Below are 22,656 nucleotides of genomic sequence, written 5' to 3' on the forward strand. Positions count from 1 at the left end.
CAATCCTGCAAACACCCTGAACTCAGAATTCTGACCTCCAGAACTGTGAGAAATCCTGTTGGTTAAGGCACAGTCTGTGGTGCTTTGTTATGGCATCCTTAGCAAACTAATACAGGGCCTTTTCTAAGTTCTTCATCAAGACTTTATTTACAATCTGTTATAGCACTTATAAAAGTTTTCTTTCTTCCTCCACTAAAACTGATCTACACTTGTCTTTTATCTCTGAATTTCCACAGCCCCAAAAATGCCTGGCATATTCATTGGTTAACTACAAAAGAAAATAAGAAATAAAGGAACCAATAAATATGCTGCTCACTGCCCATTTTTCTAATGGATTAGCTCCTCCTTTGAAGCAATTTACTTATGCCAGTTTCTCTACACACAAGTTATTATTTGGATTAAAATGATTAATGATATCTTACCCTGCTATAATAAAAGAGCTTATAAAAATATTTTGCTAGCTTATAATAAAAATTATATTATCTCAATATATTTGAAAGACTTAATAGAAATATAATTTACTCAGGTACCTCTGCCTGTCGGCCCATGGCCCATAGTTGAAATCTGTTCCTTTACCACAAACTATATCCAGTCCCCAACATGGAGGCAAATCTTGCAATTTGCAATCCTCACTGCTCATTTCTCCTTCAATATTTTCTTCTGTTTCTTCTGGAACAAGTCCTATATTGCAAAATATATAATATAAAGGCAATTACTTAAAATTACCATCAAAAGATTCCTTTGATCATCAGTTATAAAAACTTTTTGACCTCAGGAATGCATTACCTCCTTAAAAATTACTGAGGACCCCAAAGTAGGTTTGTTGCATTCTCTCTATCAAACTCAAGAGTATTCAAAATTTAAATCAAGCCAATTTTTTTAAATGTTCCTATTTTTAAAACAATAAGCTCATGTTAACATAATAAAACGTTTAAAAAAATTTAATGAAAATATATGAAAAAAACTATATTTTAGTGAAAATTAAATGAAATTTTAATTTCAGTTTTAATGAAAATATTTTTTAATGAAAAATAACCATATTTTCTAAAACAAATTAATTCACTACAAAGTGAATTAATTGGAAATAAAATAGCAATTGGAATTGCTAAAATAAAAATGACACTATTTTTATTTTAGCAAATCTCTTTAATGTCCAGCTTAATAGGAAACAAGTGAACTCTCATAGCTGCTTCTCAATTTAATCTGTTGTTCAGAGATTTGAAAAAACTTTAGCTTCATTCAAATGTGTAGATAGAAAAGGGAGGAGTATTTTAAGTGTTTTCAAATAATTTTGGAAATTCTTCTTTGACAGTACACCAAAATTCAACAAGTGGTAGTTTCATAAAGGTTAGCTGCAGTATGGAATCTGAAACCATATCACTGAACTTTACACACCATGATACATTATAATTTACTGATCTCTTGCACTTTAAATAAATTTTTTTACTCATGGCATGATTTTATAATATCATGCATTGGTCATTTGGAAAATACTGGTTCAGTGAAACATGCATATTAATTCCAAATATTGATAATTTTCATTATTAAATATTTTAAAAATCACATTTTTTAATATCACTGTGGTCTCATCAGAAGAGTGATCATACACATAGTGGAAGACCCAATTTTCAAAACTCTAATTTTCCCAGGAAAGCTCAAAACTATAGTTTGTCTCTAGTTGTCTTTCAAGCAAAACTGGTGTTCCATGAAAAGAGCAAATAGTTAAGGTTGGAACACAATCACACAAGTGTTGGAACACAATCACACAAGTGCTTTTCCTCCAAACACCAGTGTACTTTGGTGTGCAGCAGAAGTGCATATGTATACATGACATTTTATCACACTGAATATTAGAAAGTTTACTTAAGGGTTAAGATTTGATAAAGATAATTTTTACTGCTCAAAGACATTTTAAACTGATACTGGCATTTGTTGTTTTACTGTGAATGAGTGCCAGTGAAAAAGACTGTGATTACTAGTATGGTTTGGAACCACTGCCCTGATATGTGCCAAACACCAGCAGTTTTACCCACCAAGTGTCAACATGGTGAAAAAGGCAAATAACATCCTAGTTTTATTTTGAAAATACTCAGACTTCATAAATCCCTTGAAAGGTATAAAAAGATCAGAAGTAGGAAAAGGGGGCTAAAAAATCCAATGTATAGCTACTTTTATAAAATTGAAGCTACTATTGAAGCATTTTAAGAAGCTGGATTTCAATCTTTAAACTTTAAGCCTTAAATCTAACAGTGTGTGATGTTTTTCCTAAGCTAGCATGAACTACCTTAAATATCACCACATTCTCTAAAGGTTTTCACTCATGGTCATTTGCATTCACAATTTTTGAGGTATATTTGTGAAAATGGAATTTGAAGGGAAGATTACTATACTGTTTTCTTTTGAACTGAAATTCTATAGTAATATTCAACTTTGACAAATGACACAGGTACTCTTAAATCCAATACCATTTTTTGATGCTTGTTTATATCCTAACACTAAGGAGATTTAAAATACTAGTAGATGTTAGCATTGCATAGAAGAAACAGAATTGTAGCTATAAAACATGTTTTTAAAAAAATAATACCTGGCTCATCCATGTAGTAGTAGATATCAACATCATTTGACTGCATCACCACAAAACCTTCTCCCATTAATCTTGGTGGTCTATAAGAAAGGGCAGGGAGGCAAATTAAGGCCAGAATATAAAATCTTCAATATTCTAATCAATGGTGGTAATAGGTATAAACCAAAAGGGAAAAGAAACCTAATACTTAATGGTGGTATTAGGTATAAACAAAAAGGAAAAGGCAATCTAGTACAGCATTTTGAAAAGAAAAATCTTTCACATAGAAAATTTCTCTATATTTAGTCTGTCTCTGACTAAATAATAAAATAGTATAAAAATTTTTAATAAGTGTATTAGTTCAAGAAGGAAAAAAATGAAAATACTTGCATTTTTTATTTTAAATTTTGAATGAGTGAAATCACTTTAAAGCAAAGTTTAATTAATACAATGGAAGAACAATGATCATTGGAATAATCATTCTGCATTTGCAACAATTTAAAATTACACTTAAAACCGAATAAGAAATATATTACATATCTGTAAAATTATGTATAATCTTTCAGAAACATTAAATAGGAAAAAGTGCTAAGTCTTTATTTTTAACAACTTTATGCATAGCCTATTTCCAAGAATATTTAATTAACTTAAAATAAAAAGCAAACACCTCAAATTCTGGAATGAATGTTTTTCTACAATCAAGTAATTTCCCAAAACTATTAATCTTTACTTGCTCTAACAGCTTTCCTGTTATTCATATACACCATGGTATCTTCCTTCCATATAAAAATTAGCTTCTCAATCATTAGATAAAATTCAGCAGTCTTATTCTAGGATATATATTAAATCATAAAAGTTAATGTTTAATCTCATTTAATCTCCACACTTCTGAAGAATGAAAAATCCAATTTTAAATATTTTTACACAAATAAGTAGCCAAACACTTTCATCTTACTCTCTAGTAATTTTCACCAAATCCAGATTTACTTATTCAGTATTATAACTTTTACCGTACAGAATTGTGCACATAGCCCACATTCCAGAAGATGCTTAGCAAAGTCCTTGACCCTGCAGAGTGAGACCAAGCGTACCCAATGTCTTCCTTGTACTCAAGTAGGGAAAACCTATCATTTTAGCCAATCTCCAGAAAATCTAATAGCAAGCCAGCAAAAGTTTAAACTAAGAAGGAATAATGCTTCTCATAACCTCACAGATTTTATAATGTCTACACACAAAGATAAAATCTGAAACATGGTGGAAACCTATTACATGAACACTTAAATTATACAAATTCAACCAGAGTCTCCTTCACAAAAAATAAGAGATTGAGAATAACAAAGATTATGACAGGCCTCATCCCACCAATAGGCAAATGGGAGTTAGTTTGCTGTTCCCTCAGGATCCCAGTCCACTCATACAGAAGCATTCTACCATAAGGTGGGTGAGTCTAGTGTGTATCATTAATACATTGTGTCTGCGAAATGCAAGCAGCTACTTCCTGAAGGAAAAACAAATCTGTAAAGTTAAATAGAAAACTGAGACTTAAATGTCAAGTGAGTTCCAAAACCGTACCATCCTAAATTCACCAGTTTTCCAAAAATAATTTTGATTCAATTTTCAACATTTCATTAACTCAAAATGATACTCCACTATAATGAATTTGTTGAATTTACTATTTATCCATCCCTTCAGGAAAAAAAAGCCTACCTGTAATGTGCATTTTCTAACATACAAACATCAGGGCTTAACTGCCCAAAATGAGTTTCTCAAATACAGTGAGAAGGAGAAAAGGGTGGAAAATTATAATCTTATTGAAAAATATTTTAGAGTTTGTCAATGGATAGCATATCCATTTACTTTATAATGCAGGATTTCACTGTTAATTGATTTAATACAGAAATATACCTAATTATTGCCCAACTTGTAGCAAAGAAATTAAAAAGATGCTAAAGATTTTAATTGGTATCTGTATTAGATATATAGAAATTATCATTTTTCTAAGACTTTCTTACTCATCATTTTGAAGACCAACATATCTTGGACTAGGAACAAGCATGACTCGAACATTTTCAAGCTTTCCTTTCACAATATGCATGAATTGGTCAAGATGACTGGAAGGTGGTTTTGTAGTATAAGTTAAGAAAGCATCATCAAAGTTGATACACAGAGTTTGAGGTTGGTAATGATTTCCAAATGCCAGACGTCCCTAAAAATATGGGTAAGAGATATTATGTTGTACTGTTCAGGCCATTTTTTTTTCATTAGCTGACACAATTACAAGTATATTATTCATAGCAACAACTTAACGATTACATTTTAGCACTATATACTATTTAAATTACTCCACCGATCAATTTAGACCAGTATTTAAAGAAATTTAAGCACTTGTGAATAAATAGCTTTTAAGGTCTAATAAATCTGTGCTAAAACAGTACTGGTGTTAAAATGATTCTTTCACACTTTATGAACTTTGGAACCAAAAAAACTCTACAAAATTACTTTCTTTCCTTAAGTGAAAATTGTATTTACAAAATAAAAGGTTCTTTATTAACACACCAAATATTAATTATAGCTGAATTTACTTACTGTGCTCACATTGACTTTTATGACTGGAATGAGTGATCTCCATGAAGACGTGGGGTCTTGAGATTCTGTTTTTATTTTAACTCTGAAAAGAAAAAAGTATTGATAAATGTAAGAAAAACTTAAATACCTGAGGATACAGTTGACTTCCTTACAATACACATTATCAATACCAGCTGTACCTTTACAAATACATCTAATAGCTAATGACTGCCCCAGTAAACAAAGAATTACCATCTAACGGAATACTAATATCCCCACGGTGGACCTTGAAATGAACTCTATCATGTATCAACTTTCAGATTAGGAAGCTATTAATAACAAAACTATGTTTTCAGAATGATGAGCTTTAATGACCAAAGTATAAATTTATTACATGCTATCATTACATCTACCATTATGCCCATTATACATTTTGTGATAGCCAAAATTATTATTAAAACAATAAATGACCAAGGTACAAGTCACTTTAGTGTTTTCTAGTTTTTTAAGCACTTTTCACAGCTCAGCTGGTTCTTTTCCTTCCCTACTCACACCTATGTCAAAACAATTTCCTCTCAATAACATGAAAATAATAGGCCAAGAGGAAGAGAAGACATTGGCCATATACAAAGGACACAAAACTTAAGAAATTAAAATTTCACAGCAGTTCACTAAAGATTTCAAATGAGAACTCAAGGTATATCTCTTCAATAACCGATAACTCCTTCATACTTCTGAGGCCATCTCCACTAAGGTGGCCCTCAGTGCTTAAAACTAAATTCAAAACTGACCTCACTACCTCCCCCAACCACCTCTTTTTTCTAAAGTTCCCTAACTAAACATGACCACTGCTTAATTTAGAAATTTGGATTCACTGTTGACTCATTCTTCTAACTCATTATCTATATCTAATCTATCACTATATTAGGGATTCATCTGTCTAAGTATATCTGGAATCCATCCATTTCTCACCCTTCCTCTTGCTACCAGCCCCTATGTGATCTCTTTCCTGAACTGTCACAAAGCCCTCCTTCCTTCCCAATATGTATACCTTTTATTTCCTTTTCTTACCATATTGCAACAGCTAGAACTTCCAGTAGGAAGCTGAGAAGGAAGTGGTGAGAGAGGACATCCTTGCTTTGTACTTGGTTTTAGTGGGAAAGTTTCTAGTTTCTCACGATTAAGTAAGATGTTAGCTGTAAGTTTCTTGTAGATATTCTTTATCAAGTTGAGGAAATTCCCCTCTATTCCTAGTTTCCTGAGAGATTTTTACCATGAATGGGTATTGGATTTTGTCATAGGATTTTTCTGCATCTACTGATATGATGATTTGATTTTTCATTTTTAGCCTGTTAATGTTAATTGATTTTTGAATGCTGAACCATCCTGGCATACCTAAGTTTTTTTTTTTTTGTGTGTGTGTGTGTGTGTGTGTGTTGTTTCTTATTTTTTTTATGAAGGTATCACTGATATACAATCTTATGAAGGTTTCATATGATCATCATTGTGGTTACTACATTCTGCCCTATTATCAAGTCCCCACCACATATCCCATTATAGTCACTGTCCAACAGCATAGTAAGATGCTATAGACCTAAGAGGTTTTTTCTTTTTTTTAAGTAGATAATGAGGACATTTATTCTCAATTAAATACTTAAGGGATATCATGTCCTAGAGTCTGAGCTGAGGTACTGGGGATACTGGGACTATGATGACTGTTCTCTTGAGGGAAGGCCTAGTACAGAAGTTACAACAGTTAACATGCAATTTTAGTGCAAGAAATGTTACCATAGGGTCAAGAATAGAATTATTTATAAACATACAAAAGAATCATGGAAAACTGGGACCTGAAGAGTGAAAGACTTAGTCAAAGGAGATGAAAGGTCTTCCATAGAGAAGAAACATTACATTACACATAGTGTTTCTTCTGGAGTGAGGCTGGAGTGGATTACTTGAAATGGGGAAGGAAGAAATAAGATTTTGTTTGTAGATGACACAATTTTCTATGCAGAAAAATCTGAAAGAACTAAAAAAAAAAGCCTCTTAGAACTAGTAAGTGACTATAGCATGGTTGTAGGATACAAAGTTAATAATATACAAAAGCCAATCAGTTTCCTATACACCAACAATGATCAAATGGAATTTAAAATTAAAAACACAATACCATTTGCATTAGCACCACAAAAATGAAATACTTAAGTATAAATTTAGCAAAATATGTACATGATCTTCATGAGGAAAACTATAAAACTCTGATGAAATATATCAAAGAACAAAATAAATGGAGAGGTATACCATATTAATGGATAGGAAAACTCAGCATTGTCAAGATGTCAGTTTTCCCCAACTTGATCTATAGATTCAATGCAATCCCAATCTAAATCAGCAAGTTATTTCATGGATATTGAAAAACTGATCCTAAGGTTTATGTGAAGAGGCAAAAGACCCCGAATAGTCAACACAATACTGAAGAAGAACAAAGTTGGAGGACAGATACTATCCAATTTCAAGACTTACTATAAAGCAACAGTAATCAAGACAATTTGGTATTGGTGAAAGAATAGAAAAACAGGTCAATGGAACAGACTAGAGGTCCCAGAAAAGAACAAAAACATATATTTGTATAGTCACCTTAAATGTGTATGTATGTGTCTGTGTACACATTCAAAAGAATAAAAAATTGGTAACACTGGTTAAAAGAATAAAAAATTGATAACACTGGTTATCAATATGGAGGTGAGTAGGACTGGTGAGTAGTAGAAAAGTATTTTTTTTACATTACATAAATCTGTATTCCTTGAATTTTTAAAAGAATTATATAACTATGTAAATTAAGTTTCAGTAAATCTACAAAGAAAGATGAGTGTTTAGGTGAAGAGCATCATTGATAATCTAATAAAAACAAATGCTTAAATGTTGCAGATTACAAAATTCATATGACAATGAACCTTTCAATTTTGGACTGGGCTCTTGTTCTTCCATTTTCCCGTGTTTTGTCATCCTCTTTCTTTGGTGGAATTATTGTTGGCTCCAAACCAAACAACTCTTGAAGACGTCCATAAAGATCCGAACGATTGTAGACATGAAATTCAAAATCATTGACCGTGATGTATAATCTGGTTTCTGCTTTTGGATCTAAAGGCACCAATTATAAAAAAAAAAAGTTTTTAGTCAACTTTTTAAAACCTTTAAAGTTTTTAATCAAATATTTTTCCCAGCTAAAGCAACTCAAATGATTTATCTTAAAACAGAAGTCTATGATAGAGAATCACATGTTAAAAATATATAAAACACTGATAACAGAAAGAAAAAAGTTGATGTAACTGTAGTATTTTAATTTGGCACTCAAAAAAAACAATCTGAATTTCTAATTCTGGTTGTGTAATAATAGAATTTAAAGATTTTATGCTAAAAACAGCAAAATGCCATTTACAAAGTAGAAGTAAAATTTTACCATAATATAGCTATAAATTCATACTAAAATATAAATAGTAATATATTCAAAGTATGATGCATTAAACATCACATTAGTATTTGAAATTTGCATCATAAAAATAGTATTTTTCATAAATACTAGTTTGTTTTTAAAAACTACACAATGCTAAAACCAAGATTTTAAGAACTGTAACTATAGACTTCAAACAATAATCTTCTCAAATAAAAGACATACTTACATTAAGTATAAGTAACAATAGCAATAAATCCAACTATGTAATGATAGATGGGACAGGGCACTTGTGTCTACTGAGGAAATCATCTAAAACAGTACATCACATGTCAACCAAAGAAAATCAGAAGAAAGTTACCATACATTGTCAGTGCTTTCTTTTGTTATGAATCATGCATGCGTTTTTGGAGAATTCTTGTTTAACGTTTGCCCATTTTTATCCTTATAAAATAAATTCAATTGAAAGGCAAATAAAATTAGATATAACCAGTAAAAAGTTTAATTGCTAAAAATGGTACAGAAAATTGTAACTTTCATTTTAGTAGCTTCAATTGTGGTTTAAAAATGAAGTATAGGAAAAAGAAAAAAATTAGAATACTTAATATCTTAATCTGGGCAATGATTACATGCGTATATGCACATGTTAAGATTCATCAAACTATATACTGAATGATTTTTAAAATACATAAGGTAAAAATAAATAAACATGAAGTATTTACCTTTAGTAAATACAAAATTTCACCAAAATTAATTTCTTGATTAGCAAAATATATGAAATGTCAAACACCCTAAATAAATATAAATTTAGTTTAAACTAAATAAAAAAATACACTGCTACTTAGATTTCAAACATAAACTAAGGAAAATGAATAAAAAACATTCATTTTTTTACACAGTAATACTTTTAGTTCTACTCATATTTAGGTTTTTTTCCTCATTCCTTCCTAAGACAATTGAGGAAGATAAATGAAATCCTTCAAAAATCTAATGTTTAGGAGTTCTAACTTTTCCAGTATTTTAAAAAAGCTCTTGACCTATGTATGTTCTCTACTATTTCTTCAGATTTATCACATTACTAAAAGCTAAGACTATCCCCTACACAATTATACGCAGTTTTTACCCATTTAGGCCATTTGTTTTCAAATTTGCTTACAGAACAGTTTACTGCATCCCTGAATACAAATGCCCTGCTCATTAGGACTATGCTAAAGAAGTTAACTTTCAAGCAAAATCGCTAGGAAAAATTGAAAGTCTGGACTAGATCAACAGTGATGAATAGACAAATAGTGACTATAGAAAAGTAGAAACAAGAGTACTTTCAATTTCATCCCTAACTTGGACATGCACAACTGATTCTGTTCTTTCAATATAATTGATATGATAAGAATATGGCTACATTACTAAGGATACCAAGGTACAAAGATAAAGATATTAATCTCTGGAAGTATTTTAACAATACTGACAAACACTAAACATTTAATACTAAAACACTGCTATTTCCCAACTTTTTTTTGCACACATTCTTATTTAATGTTGCCTCTCCCTATAAGAATGTAAACTCCATTAGAGAAGTGTTTTTCTTGTTGTGTTCACTATGATCTCCCTGCTATCTAAAATGGGGTCTGGTATATAGAAGTGAACAATAAATATGTTAAATCATTAAAGAGAACTAATGTTATTTAAAAAAATAATAAGATTGAACAAAATGCTAGACCACTCTTTTCCTCCCTAAAATCATTACTTCAGAAAAAATAATAGTAAATATATAAGCATTTTAAAAGCACTTGCTTCACATTATAAAAATGAAAGATTTAGCTGAGTTCACATACTTTTTAAAATGTGGTCTATTGTTTCTATTTGTTTCACCAATAGAAGCATTAATAATATTTTAGCCAGCAAGCTATGGGATTAACAGTAAATCAGTTCTCCAAGCCTGGCTGATCTCCAAGCTTATATGGCCTGTACTCTCTTTAAGGTCTTTCCCCAGTATCTTTTCTGTCAACAATCCCAGTTTTCTGCAATTCCTAGGAGTATTCTAAATAGCAATTTGCTCTCCATCATCCCCTTATCCCCTAGCCCAATATACACACACAGTTGCAAAGTACTAACTAGTATACTCACAGTATCACCCACACAGAGGCAATTACATACAAAGCTCACACGCAGAGATATCCCACACACAGACTATGTGCCCTGTTGACCTGGGATACCCTCCCAAATCAACAGGGCACATCCTCACAAACAAATACCTCCCCTAACAGATGGGGACACCTCTTCCAAAAGCATGTATCTCCCACATGCAGACATGGGTGCAAGCATGTGTGCAAACATGCACACACACACACAGCTACTTAAAAAAACAAAATTGGAGACTCCTGCATTGGATTCTCCAGGAACTAGAGTAAGGTAGTAAAGAAACAGTAGAAAGGATTTAAGATTGGATCCCTGTAACATCATTTACTAGCGATGTGGCAATAAACCAAGTACCTTAACCACACTAAGCTCATTTTTTTCTCATCCATAAAACGAGAAAATCTCTACCTACCTGTAAAATTGTTGTATACAATACTATTCCCTTGTGTTTGCAGGTCAAATTCGTACTAGTTATATAAAAACTGCAATATTTCTTGCCTGGCCTTAGTTCATCTCCATATCACTAGGTGTTTCCAAGGGGTGGAGAGAAAGTAGCCCATCTCCTTCCAGCTTGTTCCACTCAGACCCATCCTGCAACAAGTGGGGAAGGGGGATCCCTGGAAAACCCTTTGGGTCACAATAAATCATGCAGTATTCAGCTCCTGTGTCCACTAGGGCAAGGATACATTGTACATTCACAGGGGACCATTAAATAAAATTCAACACATGGCCTCCAGTCCCCACCATGTCCCCCCAAAGTGGGGGCCTTGACCCTCCCCTCTGTCGAACCACAATACCCAATCATCATCCTGTGGGGGTGAGGGCCCAGAGCCTGAGTACTGTCCCCCAAGAAATCTTGCAGGGACACAGGCTGGATACAGGGCTTTGCCTCCAGCTTCCATGTCCTGGACCTCAGCAGCTAGAACTGCTGCTCTGGCTTTTAATGGTGTCACAGTTCTAATAAGATACTATTGGACTGCCCTTCAAATTTTTCTTTCACTACCCCAACTTTTATCAAATCAACCCACATCTGGGTTCTCGAGACCTTCATGGGGCCTTTTGCAACTCTCCTTTCAGTCATAGCCCATACTTCCTCCCAGGCTCTTATTGTTTTAACATCCCCCAGATCTGCTAAAGTACAAGTAGCCTCACTTATGGGTTGCCCTACGTGGAGGCAAGAATAGCCACTAGGGGCCCAAAGAGAGATGGGGGAGCTGTATGCAGCACCAGATTTCTCATTCCTACAGTGAACAACTCCTCATCGGGGCCCTGGAGGTCCATAGATGATATATTTCATGCCCAATTGCCACATCTGTTGGAGCTCTGTATACGTTTTCCAGCTAGTGGGTAAATATGGTAAATCACCCTGATTAGGCCAAACTGCTCTGAAGGCTGCTGTCAGCCAATCTAGAAGCACCCAGTTCCCTCAGGTGTGATGAGCACTTTACAACCACTGCCAAAGAGAAGGGTAAGTCATCAGGGACGCCAGTCGACTCTTTTCAGAACCTGACTTAACAATGTCACCACCATATCCCAGAGACGCAAATGCCATGTAGGCAGATGTTCCAATGGCTTGTGCCGATACCGCAGGCTCACATCCACCAGCTCTTATGGAGTGCTCCACAACCTGGGGTGGGGGGTGGGGGTGGTTCCTCCTCCTAAGAAATATATAAGAAGCCCAAGGTGTTCTGTTTTTACTTTGTTAATTATAACTGGGTGGGCCTTTAATACGGGAGAGGCTGGTGCCTCAGGCAGTGGCCTCTGCAACAGATTGGCCCTTAGCCCCACCCCCTCATCCTCTCCTGACACCTCCTCTACTTTCTCTGGAGTTGAAGGCACCGCTCTTTCCTCCCCCTCCACCATGACCTTCTGCAACATGGACTCTCCAGCTGCCTCCCACCTCGCTACTGCTAAGGAATTTTCCAGGAGTGTGACCCATCCTCCCAATAACTGTCTCTCTTCCTTAAGGGCAACCCATAGGTCATCACTTAGCTCCTCTAAGTGATGCTGAAGTGTGTGTCTCTCTCCTGCCGAAGAGTTTCTCCATAACACTTTCCACTATCTAAATGAAAAGAGATCCTACAATGCAGCTGCTACATGGCCACTCAGGGCCTCTAAGCGGTCTTCTGACGGAGGGCTAATTCTGCAGCTTCTGGTGTCTCCACTCTTCCCTAGTTCTGGGGAAGGCCCCACCCGTCTAGGAGGTGCTTTATCCTAGACCGATTAGTGAATTGGTTTGGAACCCCACATATAGGGGTTCCCAAGTGAAGCTGCACCCTCTACCACTGCAGCCATTGGACCCTCCCCATCATTCCTAGAGGCAGTTTGCCCAAGGGTCGCAACCATTTAGACAGATTTCAGGTTCAGAGGTCCTGCCAATTACCACCAGAAGTAACTCCCGAGGAAAATCCCGGGGCAAAGTCACATCTCTCTCTTGACCAGGCTACAGCAGAAGAGAGTTCCACCTAACCTCTCCAGTCCAGATAAACCCTCACTTGCCCATCTAATTACCTATTGATATGGAGATAAGACTAATCCTCCCCACCCCTTGGAATCACCTATTGATATGCAGATACACTAAAGCCATGCAAGAGATTCTGGAAATACTGCAATTTTACCCACATGGTTGTTTCCTGTGTTCCCTGAATTCCAGGGAAAGAGTATAGGGTGGGGAAGGGGGAGACATGTTAGGACAAATGAGCCTCCTCAACCCACTGTCTCCTGTCTCCTCTCTCCTCATAGCTTTATTGGTTCACAAGAACATCTTAAAACACAAAAAAAAATTGGAATGAATTTCCAATATACAAATACAGAAAAAGTTTTTTTTAATCACACACCATCTATATACACAAAAAGACTTTTTATTTCTGCTCCACTTCAATCTTGTTAACAATAACACTTATGTTAACTAAACATGTTAAAAAAAAGATTAAGTCAAAAGAGTGAATCATCTAAGGAACAGACTGCAAGATTAATAGAAGGATGACATGAAGGAGAAAATATGCTCCTAAAGTAAATCTATCTCTAAGGAACAAACTAGATGGACTTTATGAACTGAATCAGAGGCAGAAGTACTGGGCCAGTTCAAAGTTAAGTGAATGTGTCAAAAGCTGGGACATAGTTCATAATAATTTGGCTCTTAGAAATAAGCTCTAGCCATCTCTTAAGTATAAGATATCTTTATGTAAGTGCCACCTTTAAGCCTACAGCCAAATAAAATATAAAAACTAATCAAGAATATTCTTTCCACAAAATTTAACATGCATAAGTAGTACAGGAAAATGACTCAAATTTAGAATTAATTCATATTTCATAAAGTCAAAACTTAGAAGATTCCCAATACATAACATATTGACTATCTAAAGCATAATTTTTTCCTATGAAAAAGCTTATAGCAATTACTAAGAAAAGAGACATAAAGGCTGGTTAAACAACTAATATTCTAAAACCATAGACTAGAGACTGTTAACACACAGCCATTCTAAATCACAGGAGAGACTGAAAAAGGCCTATTTCAAACTCCCACTGAATACTTTATCATATAAAGTCACTCTGCTCAAAATTATCTAATAAACAACTCTAATTGTTAGCCAGACTTTTCAAGGAAGAGTGTGCCATATATTTTATAAAAGGGGTAAAAGCTATATGGAAGCAAAGGAATGATATACAAAGAAAAAAGACTAAATAATAATGAAGTAACAGAGAAATCTAAAGCAATTAGGCTAGCTCCAACTTATGATAAGTTTAAAAACTTTTGGAATTTTAAATCTATTTTTCCATAAAAACAAAGGTCTACACAGCAGAATCACAGAACCCAAGAATGGACTAACAGTTAGTTACCAAAGGGAAAAGGGACTGGGGAGGATGAGTGGGAAGGGAGGGATAAGTTGGGGGGAAAAAGAAAGGGGGCATTAAGATTAGCATGTATAATGTGGGGGAAGGCATGGGGAGGGCCGTGCAACACAGAGAAGACAAGTAGTGATTCTATAACATCTTACTATGCTGATGGACAGTGACTGTAATGGGGTTTGTGAGGGGGACTTGGTGAAGGGGGGAGTCTAGTAAACATGTTTCTCATGTAATTGTAGATTAATGATACCAAAATAAAATAAACAGAACAAAACAAAACAAGCTCTATAAATGACAGTAAGATTCCTAGATAAATGAACAAAAACAAAAGAAAACAAATTAAATTGAAAAATTCTATAATTACACAGAAACTAACCACATTTCAGAATGTCAGTGTGGAGGGCCAGAAACACAGATGGTCTTGATAGATAAGAAAAGGCAGAAGGGCTGATGGGACAGTGACTGTAATGGGGTATGTGGTGGGCACTTGATAATGGGGCGAATCTAGCAACCACATTGTTGCCCATGTGATTTTATAGTAATGATACCAAAATTTAAAAAAAAGGAAAAGGTAGAAGGGTTTCCTCCTCTTCTGACTCTACTCTCCAATGACCCACCTAAAATCTTCTATAACAGTAGTTTTCAAAGTATGGTCCTGGGACCTTTATGAGGATCCTAAGACCTTTTCCAGGGGACCAAAAAGTCAAAACTATTTTAATAGTATTATCATACCAAAATGTTTGACTTTCTTTCAGTCACTCTCCCATAAGTGAACGGCAAAGGTTTTTCAAAGGCTAGATGATGTATGGTACTTCAACATCCTGAACACAAAAGCAGAGGTGAGAATCCAATTATCTTCTATTAAGCTGGACATTTAAAAGATTGGCAAAATATAAAACAATGCCACTCTTTTAATTTGTTTTGCTCTGTAGAAGTTATTTTTCATGAAGTATATTATTTATTTTACTATGTAATGGATTTATCGCAGATATTTTTAATGAAATAAAAACTGTTTCTATAATTATCAGGCTTAATTTTGAATGCAGTTAAAAATCAGTATGTTACATGAATAAAAGCTCCTTGGGGTCCTCAATAATGTAGAAGAATATAAAAGCTTCCTGAGATCAAAAAGTTTTGAGAATCACTATTCTAGAGAGCAAAGTCAAGGTCTGCTCTCCTTAATGCCACCGGTATGGTTAATGTTGGTAGGAGGGTTAGGGGCACAGACAGAAACATTTAGAGACATGTGAAATGAATATGTGGGAAGAAAATTCTAAGACAATAAGACTGTGATGATAAAAACAGAACCAGAAGACAGTCTAGAGCCTACATTTCTTTTTTGTTATTCATCCTTGCCATAGTAGATAAATGAGTCAGGTAGAAATATGAATAGAGGCAAGGAAGCTGAAAAGTAAGAAAACTGCATTAGTCGAATGAATAAAGGGTGCTAAGAAGGCAGTTTTAACCACAGTATGGGTTAGATCTACAGACATAATAAGGTAAGGCTAGAAAAATGGGGACAGGTCATTTGAAGAAAACCCAAAATAAGTTAGAGGTAAAGTAACTAAATTTAACCAAGCAAGAAGAAAGCTGAAGGACTGTCAGTCAACGGGTGATGAAATCAGAGATTTGTAAACACCAAAACTTTTAAAAAGTATTTTTATCTATTATAAAATGTGAAACATTTCAAAAATGAAAACTCTGACTATATAATTGAAGACTTCAAACATGTGAAAAATGAAAACTCACCATGTTGCTTCTGCTTTGGGTTATACATTTTCCACCACCGAAAAATTATAAATCCATCCTGAATTCTAAGCAAGATAAATTATAAAAATGAAACAATTTACTTACTCATTTCTTAGTTATTATAAAAGGCAGACAATTAATAATGAATAAGAAAACACAGAAAATTTTCAACAGAACATTGACACAACTAAATGTTTCATAATTTTCTAGTTAAAAAAGAAAAAAAAAGGATTTTCATAGCTCTAAATTAGATCCTTCTATTTAGGTAAAATGTAAAACCAGATTATCTTTCACAGGAAAATGAAGTGCTAACAGAACCCCTTTTTCTTTTGTGTATGATATTTCTTAAAAGGTGTAAAAATTATAAAAACAAAATGCCAAATCTTGAAAGCGGAACATTAGCACTAAGGGAAACTTTAAAAATATTCCTTCATTTCTGTAATGATATATTATCTCATGCCCCAAAATAATGAACTTAGGCTCTTAACTTTTACTCTTTACTTTTAATTTACAAGTAATTTTAGAGGCTCACTTGACTGTTTTAAGTGAAGTATGAATGTTGCCAAACCCTAGTTCCTCTCAACTAATTCAAAACATTCAATTCTACCTGAGTAACAAATTTTAAGTCACAAAAATAGAGCAAAGCTTTTCTTTTAAAGTTTACAGAAGACTGTATCAAATGTATTTCTATTTCTTATTATATTCAGATTTGTGTTTCCTTTTTTAAGCAAAAGTAGAGTGATTAACACATGCTAAACAATTCTAAAAACTCAGAATCTATAATAAGGAGCTAAAAGATAAGTTATCAGCATCCTTGATCCTTGTTTTATGTAACAAATGACCACCATGGAACAGTCAAGTAATTTAATGGCTCAGTGTTTCATCTAGGAATGAAATTATTTGTTTCTATAAACTACCATTTAATCAACCTTTTGTCAGTCTAAACTTTGACTAAATTAATCCACTAATGGCAACACTTTAAAATACCAGGTACGATTGACTGATAAAAATGATTTTTAATTTATAGTTTTATTTGAAGCCAATCATAGTATAATCAGAAAACTTTTTACAATATTTCAAGTTTGTTCTGATGGTTTGTTTGGTTGTTTTTTTTTTTTTACCTAATAGACATGTCTTCTGTAATATAATAGATTTCACGAACCATGACTTTTCCAGAAAGAACAGAGAAAGAAAAGGAGCCTGTTGCAGGAAAAAGACAACAGTGATTAATGTAATTGTTTTGATACATGGTAGAACTCTTAAAGCTTAAAATAATCTTACATTCAATTTATTTAATAATTAAATGTTCTCTCCTAACTCCATTCCTGACATCTTTACAGACTAATTTTCTATCATTCTTTCCTCAAATATAACAAAACATGTCATAAGTATCATAACCATGTACTGAGCTACTAAAAAGCCATGAGGAAATGAAGTAGCTGCTTCATAAGACTAATTCCCTTAATTATGTACAGCTATTAAATAAACCCAAAGCAAAATGACTAATTCATCATTTTTCTCCACTAATTTGGATGACTCAAGGAACCAGTCATTGCTTCAAACTAATGGAAGACTTCTTAATATTTGAGAGAAGTTTTATTTATGTCCACTAAGAGCCATTCAATTCTAAGGAAAGGTTCTGTTTCATGACCCCTCACCCCCACTGATTTAGGGCTTTCCAAAGCATAAAGGTTCCTAACACACCCTTCTATTATCGGCAAACTTCCCACTTATAAGTAATCAAAAACTAAATTAATAAAACAGGCCACAAAATGAAATCCAACTCATAGATTTTGAAGTATGAGTTATTTGAAAAAAAACACAGCAAAAACTTCACTGAACATTAGAAGAAACCTTTCAGATAGTACAATCTTGAGAAATTTCTATTTCCATATTTTTCAAATTATTTTAATTAGCATCTTTTATAATAAAAAAAAGTTTAAGAGTTACTACAGAAACACTTTAAGAAATAAGGATGAGGTAAAGAACATAATCAAGTGGTATTCATCTGTCATAGTGGGTGAGAGAAATTCCCATTAGATTAAACTTCCTAAAACAAAGGTAAATTTCTAAAGCTACTATCAATTTATAAAATATAAACTTATAATGTACATCTCAAGATTACACAGAAGAAAAAAATTCAGTGTTACTTAAACTTACCAATATGGATATAGCCATGTTTGTACAATCTGTTCAGAACCAATGTTAAAATAAGACCAACATTCCGAGAATTATAGTATGTGAGATAAATAATCCATCCACAGGACAAAATGGTAGCTGTTGTGAGAAAAAAAGGCAAAGGATCACACTGTATGTGTCCTTCCAATCACCTTACTGTCTTACTAAAAAATTTGTTACTAAAAGGTCTTTTACCACATTCGGAAATGATAGGATTTACTTCCATATGGTAACAGGCCTTTTTACAATTTAATACCTAGATTTTTAAAATCAGAGGTTGATTGTACTTTATCCAATGTTCCTCAGTCTCTTTAGTCATTTGCCAGAAAAGCAGATTCCAATCAGATCACTTAAGACAATGTTTCGAGTACATCTGCTTTCCTTTTTTCTGTTTCCTTTTCTATTGCCTTATACTGTTTTAGTTACTAAACATATGAGAATTATTCTGAGAAAAGAAAGCCCATGTTTCTGAACATTCTGAAAAACATTCACCTTTATTAGCCTAGAAGTTCATTCCTAAGTTATGTCCTAAAGACTACAGTCACTTAAAAAGAAAGAAAACCGATGACTTCAAATCAGAGAAAAGTCATTTTTGTTCAAATCAACAGAATGCTTTTAAAAATGGAATGGAAAGAGGTGGGAATTTTAGCCTATTTAAAGGCATATCTATATTAAATAGGCCACCTTATACTATTTTGCTCTAATTGATAATACAATAATCTACTTTTAAAGAATGCCATTGAATATACTATGGTAAACAATATTCCACATTTGGCCATTTTTCATGACCACCCTTACAAAATTTATGCCATTCCTCAAACACCTAGTTCATGAATATACAAAAGGTAAAACACAGGAAAACATTTTTTGATAATAAAACTTTATTTTAGTTATCCATTTAAAAGGTATAACTATTTTCTAAGGACAGGATAAAATAAAGCAATTTAACATGTGTAACTTTTAGCAATATCACATTAAGTTCTTATATTGTTTAATGTAGATAAAACAAAGTCATTGAGAGTCAAAATACAATCCTCAGAGTAGCTTAGATTGACAGTAATAGTTTTGATGTAGCAAGTGCTATGATTTGTCCATAAAAATAATTTCTAGAATTATTCTTTTGAAATTATTTTGATAATATATCATTATGTTTTAATTTTTGGTTGTTTTGTATTAATTTTTACTGTAAGTGTCAACAGCAGGTCGTGTGGGCCATTCAGAAAGGGAAGAGGTGTTGGCTGAGAAAGTATACTTCTGATATTAAACAGTGTAGGAATTGTGACCTTCTCATTGCATCATATCCCCCCACCCACTTCAGTATCATAAGGCCTCTAATAAAACAGTAAGATCAGCAAGCACTCCATGTTTTCCTGACTGCTGCCATTGTCATCCCCTTGAAGACAAGAGTTGTATATGCTGCAAAAGACTCAGAGAACTTCCAGGTGGTAGGAGAGAGAGAGTAAAGAAGAATTCTGCCCCTAACTAAACTACAAGGTAATTGTCAGTGCTGCTTTTATGAAGTTCTATTTCATACTAATGCTTTGCATTTCATTTTACTATTCTTTTTTTCATTACTGATAATTTATAATATTCACTCAGTCAGCTAAAAAAAATAGAATTCAAATTTTAAAGTGTTATCCAATCCTACCTACAAATCATGAATCACTATTATTCCTTCTACACACACTTCACCTCTGCCTCTATCCCTATACACTCCTGCAGGGTGACGAAAGAAGCACAAGCATGCACTCAGAAAAAAACAGCTCTACAACCTATATAAGCTATCTAACTATTAAGGGCCTCAATTCTCCAGCATGTTAAAGGTAAAGAATAACACCTATCTTCAAAAGTTTGCTTTGAACATTAAGTGAGACAACATATGCAAAATTCCTGTGATATGTGGCACACAGAAGATGTTTAATAAATAGCATTACCATCCCTCTCTCTTGCATACCATCTTACTACACTTTCCTCTCTACCTTTCTAATTCTTACACTAAAATTCAAATTAAATAATATCTTTCCACAAAAACTTCCTGGGCAATAGAGCCTATAGTAATCTCTCTCTTAATATTATTTTTGTATTTCTCCCTCTCTTCTGTTGATATTCATTCATTCACTCACATTCCCTTCCTCTCTCTGCCATTTAATTATACAGTTTTGTATTATTTGTATTTACCTAGAAACTGGAATACTAGACAAAAAAAATTATTATTGGCAGGGCCCACTGCCTAGTACATAAGAAATGAGAAAAAGAGATGAGATTCATTAGCCATAAACATTCTATTTTACTGTAAAACTTTATTTACCATTAGAATTTATCATTCTTCTCCCACCCCCTCTAAGGCAGACAAGGAGGGAGTCTAAAAAAATAGCCTTCCAGAACAGTTTCCAGAGCAAGTATTCATAGACACATAGATTAAAATCTTCTTCCAAAAATAAATATATGTCGTTGTAAGCATTCCCACTTCAGCCAACTATTACTTAAAATTTGGCAGTTGTTAAACAAACAAACAAATAAATAAAGTACAAGAAAATATATTCTACTTACCAACAAGGAGCCAAACAACATTAGAATTGTGTTCTGTAAGAAAATCTTCTAATTGAGTGATACTAGGAACAATACTTTCATTCTTCCTTTGATCCATTACTGAAGTTTTTCCAGAACAGCATCTGAAGACCTAAAAGAGTTCAAAGGTTAAATACAGACAGAATCAGAGAATTACTAAACTGCAAGGGAAATCATGTAACGGGGAGAAAAGGTGGATTTAATAAACGTGAAAGTTTATTAAATCACATTCTGTTTCCTTCAATGATAATTGTGTCAATACACAACAAACAACAATAAAACATGTCCACATTTCTACACAAAATAAAAGAGAATGTATCATATTTTTTATGACCTGACTTCTACATTCTAAGTATGAACAGAGACTCAGGTTCAGTTACTATGTACTGGCTCCATATCAGAGGGACATAATTATTCTTAAATCTAACCAAAGATACACATCTTAACAGTAAGAAGAGAGTAAGTTGTTTTAATCATGTCTACATTAGACAAATTAATTTGGATGTGTCCCAAAGCTGTGCCACTTAGTATTATATATATACACATATATATATATATATAATTGTGTGTTTTGTGTGTGTGTGTGTATACATTAAATTATAGTAATCCTTCTTAATTTCCACAGCAGCTGTGTATTTCCCACTATTCCATGGGGAAACAATCTTGCTAGTTTGGATTCATTCTGGAGCTTGGACAGAAAACAGATCTGCTATCATACGCTCAGGACAAATCACAAGATACTGTCAAAGTGTGATTAGACATTGAAGAATCCATGTGTATGTGTATGTGTGTGTGTACATATGTATGTATGTTAGCAGGATGAGCATGAATATTTTGATGTACCAAGAATGAGTAAAAAATGATTTAAATAATAGTTCTTATTTTATGATCTTAGAGACAAGAAAATTATCCCTCTGACAATACAGTATCCACATGATTAACTTAACCTACCTATAACAAAATTATTTTGAGATGAATCAAAAAAAGGCTAAAAAAAAGCTAGACTTAATCACAAAGAGACCCACACAGCTAATAATCCTTTAAGACAAAACATCATAACATATTTTTACAGAAAACTAAAAAAATACATTTTACAACAGGAAGAGTATAAGAGGACAACTTTCTAGTTAAAATTCAGTACAGTTGCCTTGATAACTTCCTAAAATTGTTTTTCTGTTTACTCACTACAAGTCCTGTCTTCAGAGATCATAAAAGAAATTTAAAAATCAGATGAGACAACATTGCCAGACACCATCTACAAGAGATTACAATGTTTCTCATTTCTACAAGTTGAAATGTTAGCAATTTAGAGGCAACATAAACATCTTTTTTTAAAAATGAAGAGCTCAATAACAAAAGGTATATTGTTAATACTGATATGAAAACCTAAAAGCAAAATAGCTAGAAAAAAATTTTTAATGTTTTCATTTTTCAATAACCCTGTTTATCCATGAGTTAGAAAGCGAGTAAAATATGTTCTCATATTGAACAAGACTGATGGTAGTCAGAGGCAGGGGATGGGGAGTGGAAGAAATGAGTAAGGTGGTAAGAAGATACAAACTTCGAGTTATAAAATGATGGTCCTGGGGATGTAATGTACAGC

The 22,656-nt window shown here is 33.4% G+C and overlaps 1 protein-coding gene across 1 annotated transcript in view; it reads right to left on the bottom strand.

Moving 5' to 3' along the window:
• The window catches only part of BLTP1 (bridge-like lipid transfer protein family member 1), a 206,293-nt gene that overhangs the window by 168,735 nt on the left and 14,902 nt on the right, over window positions 1-22,656 (bottom strand). Inside the window, 9 exon segments of the mRNA XM_073238071.1 lie at window positions 531-681; window positions 2,585-2,664; window positions 4,576-4,769; window positions 5,150-5,231; window positions 8,077-8,263; window positions 16,308-16,372; window positions 17,429-17,507; window positions 18,468-18,584; window positions 21,036-21,165. Of these exon segments, the coding sequence (XP_073094172.1) occupies window positions 531-681; window positions 2,585-2,664; window positions 4,576-4,769; window positions 5,150-5,231; window positions 8,077-8,263; window positions 16,308-16,372; window positions 17,429-17,507; window positions 18,468-18,584; window positions 21,036-21,132 (1,052 nt within the window). The 5' untranslated portion in view covers window positions 21,133-21,165.

Source organism: Manis javanica, chromosome 5 (assembly GCF_040802235.1).
Source record: "Manis javanica isolate MJ-LG chromosome 5, MJ_LKY, whole genome shotgun sequence".
NCBI lineage: Eukaryota > Metazoa > Chordata > Mammalia > Pholidota > Manidae > Manis > Manis javanica.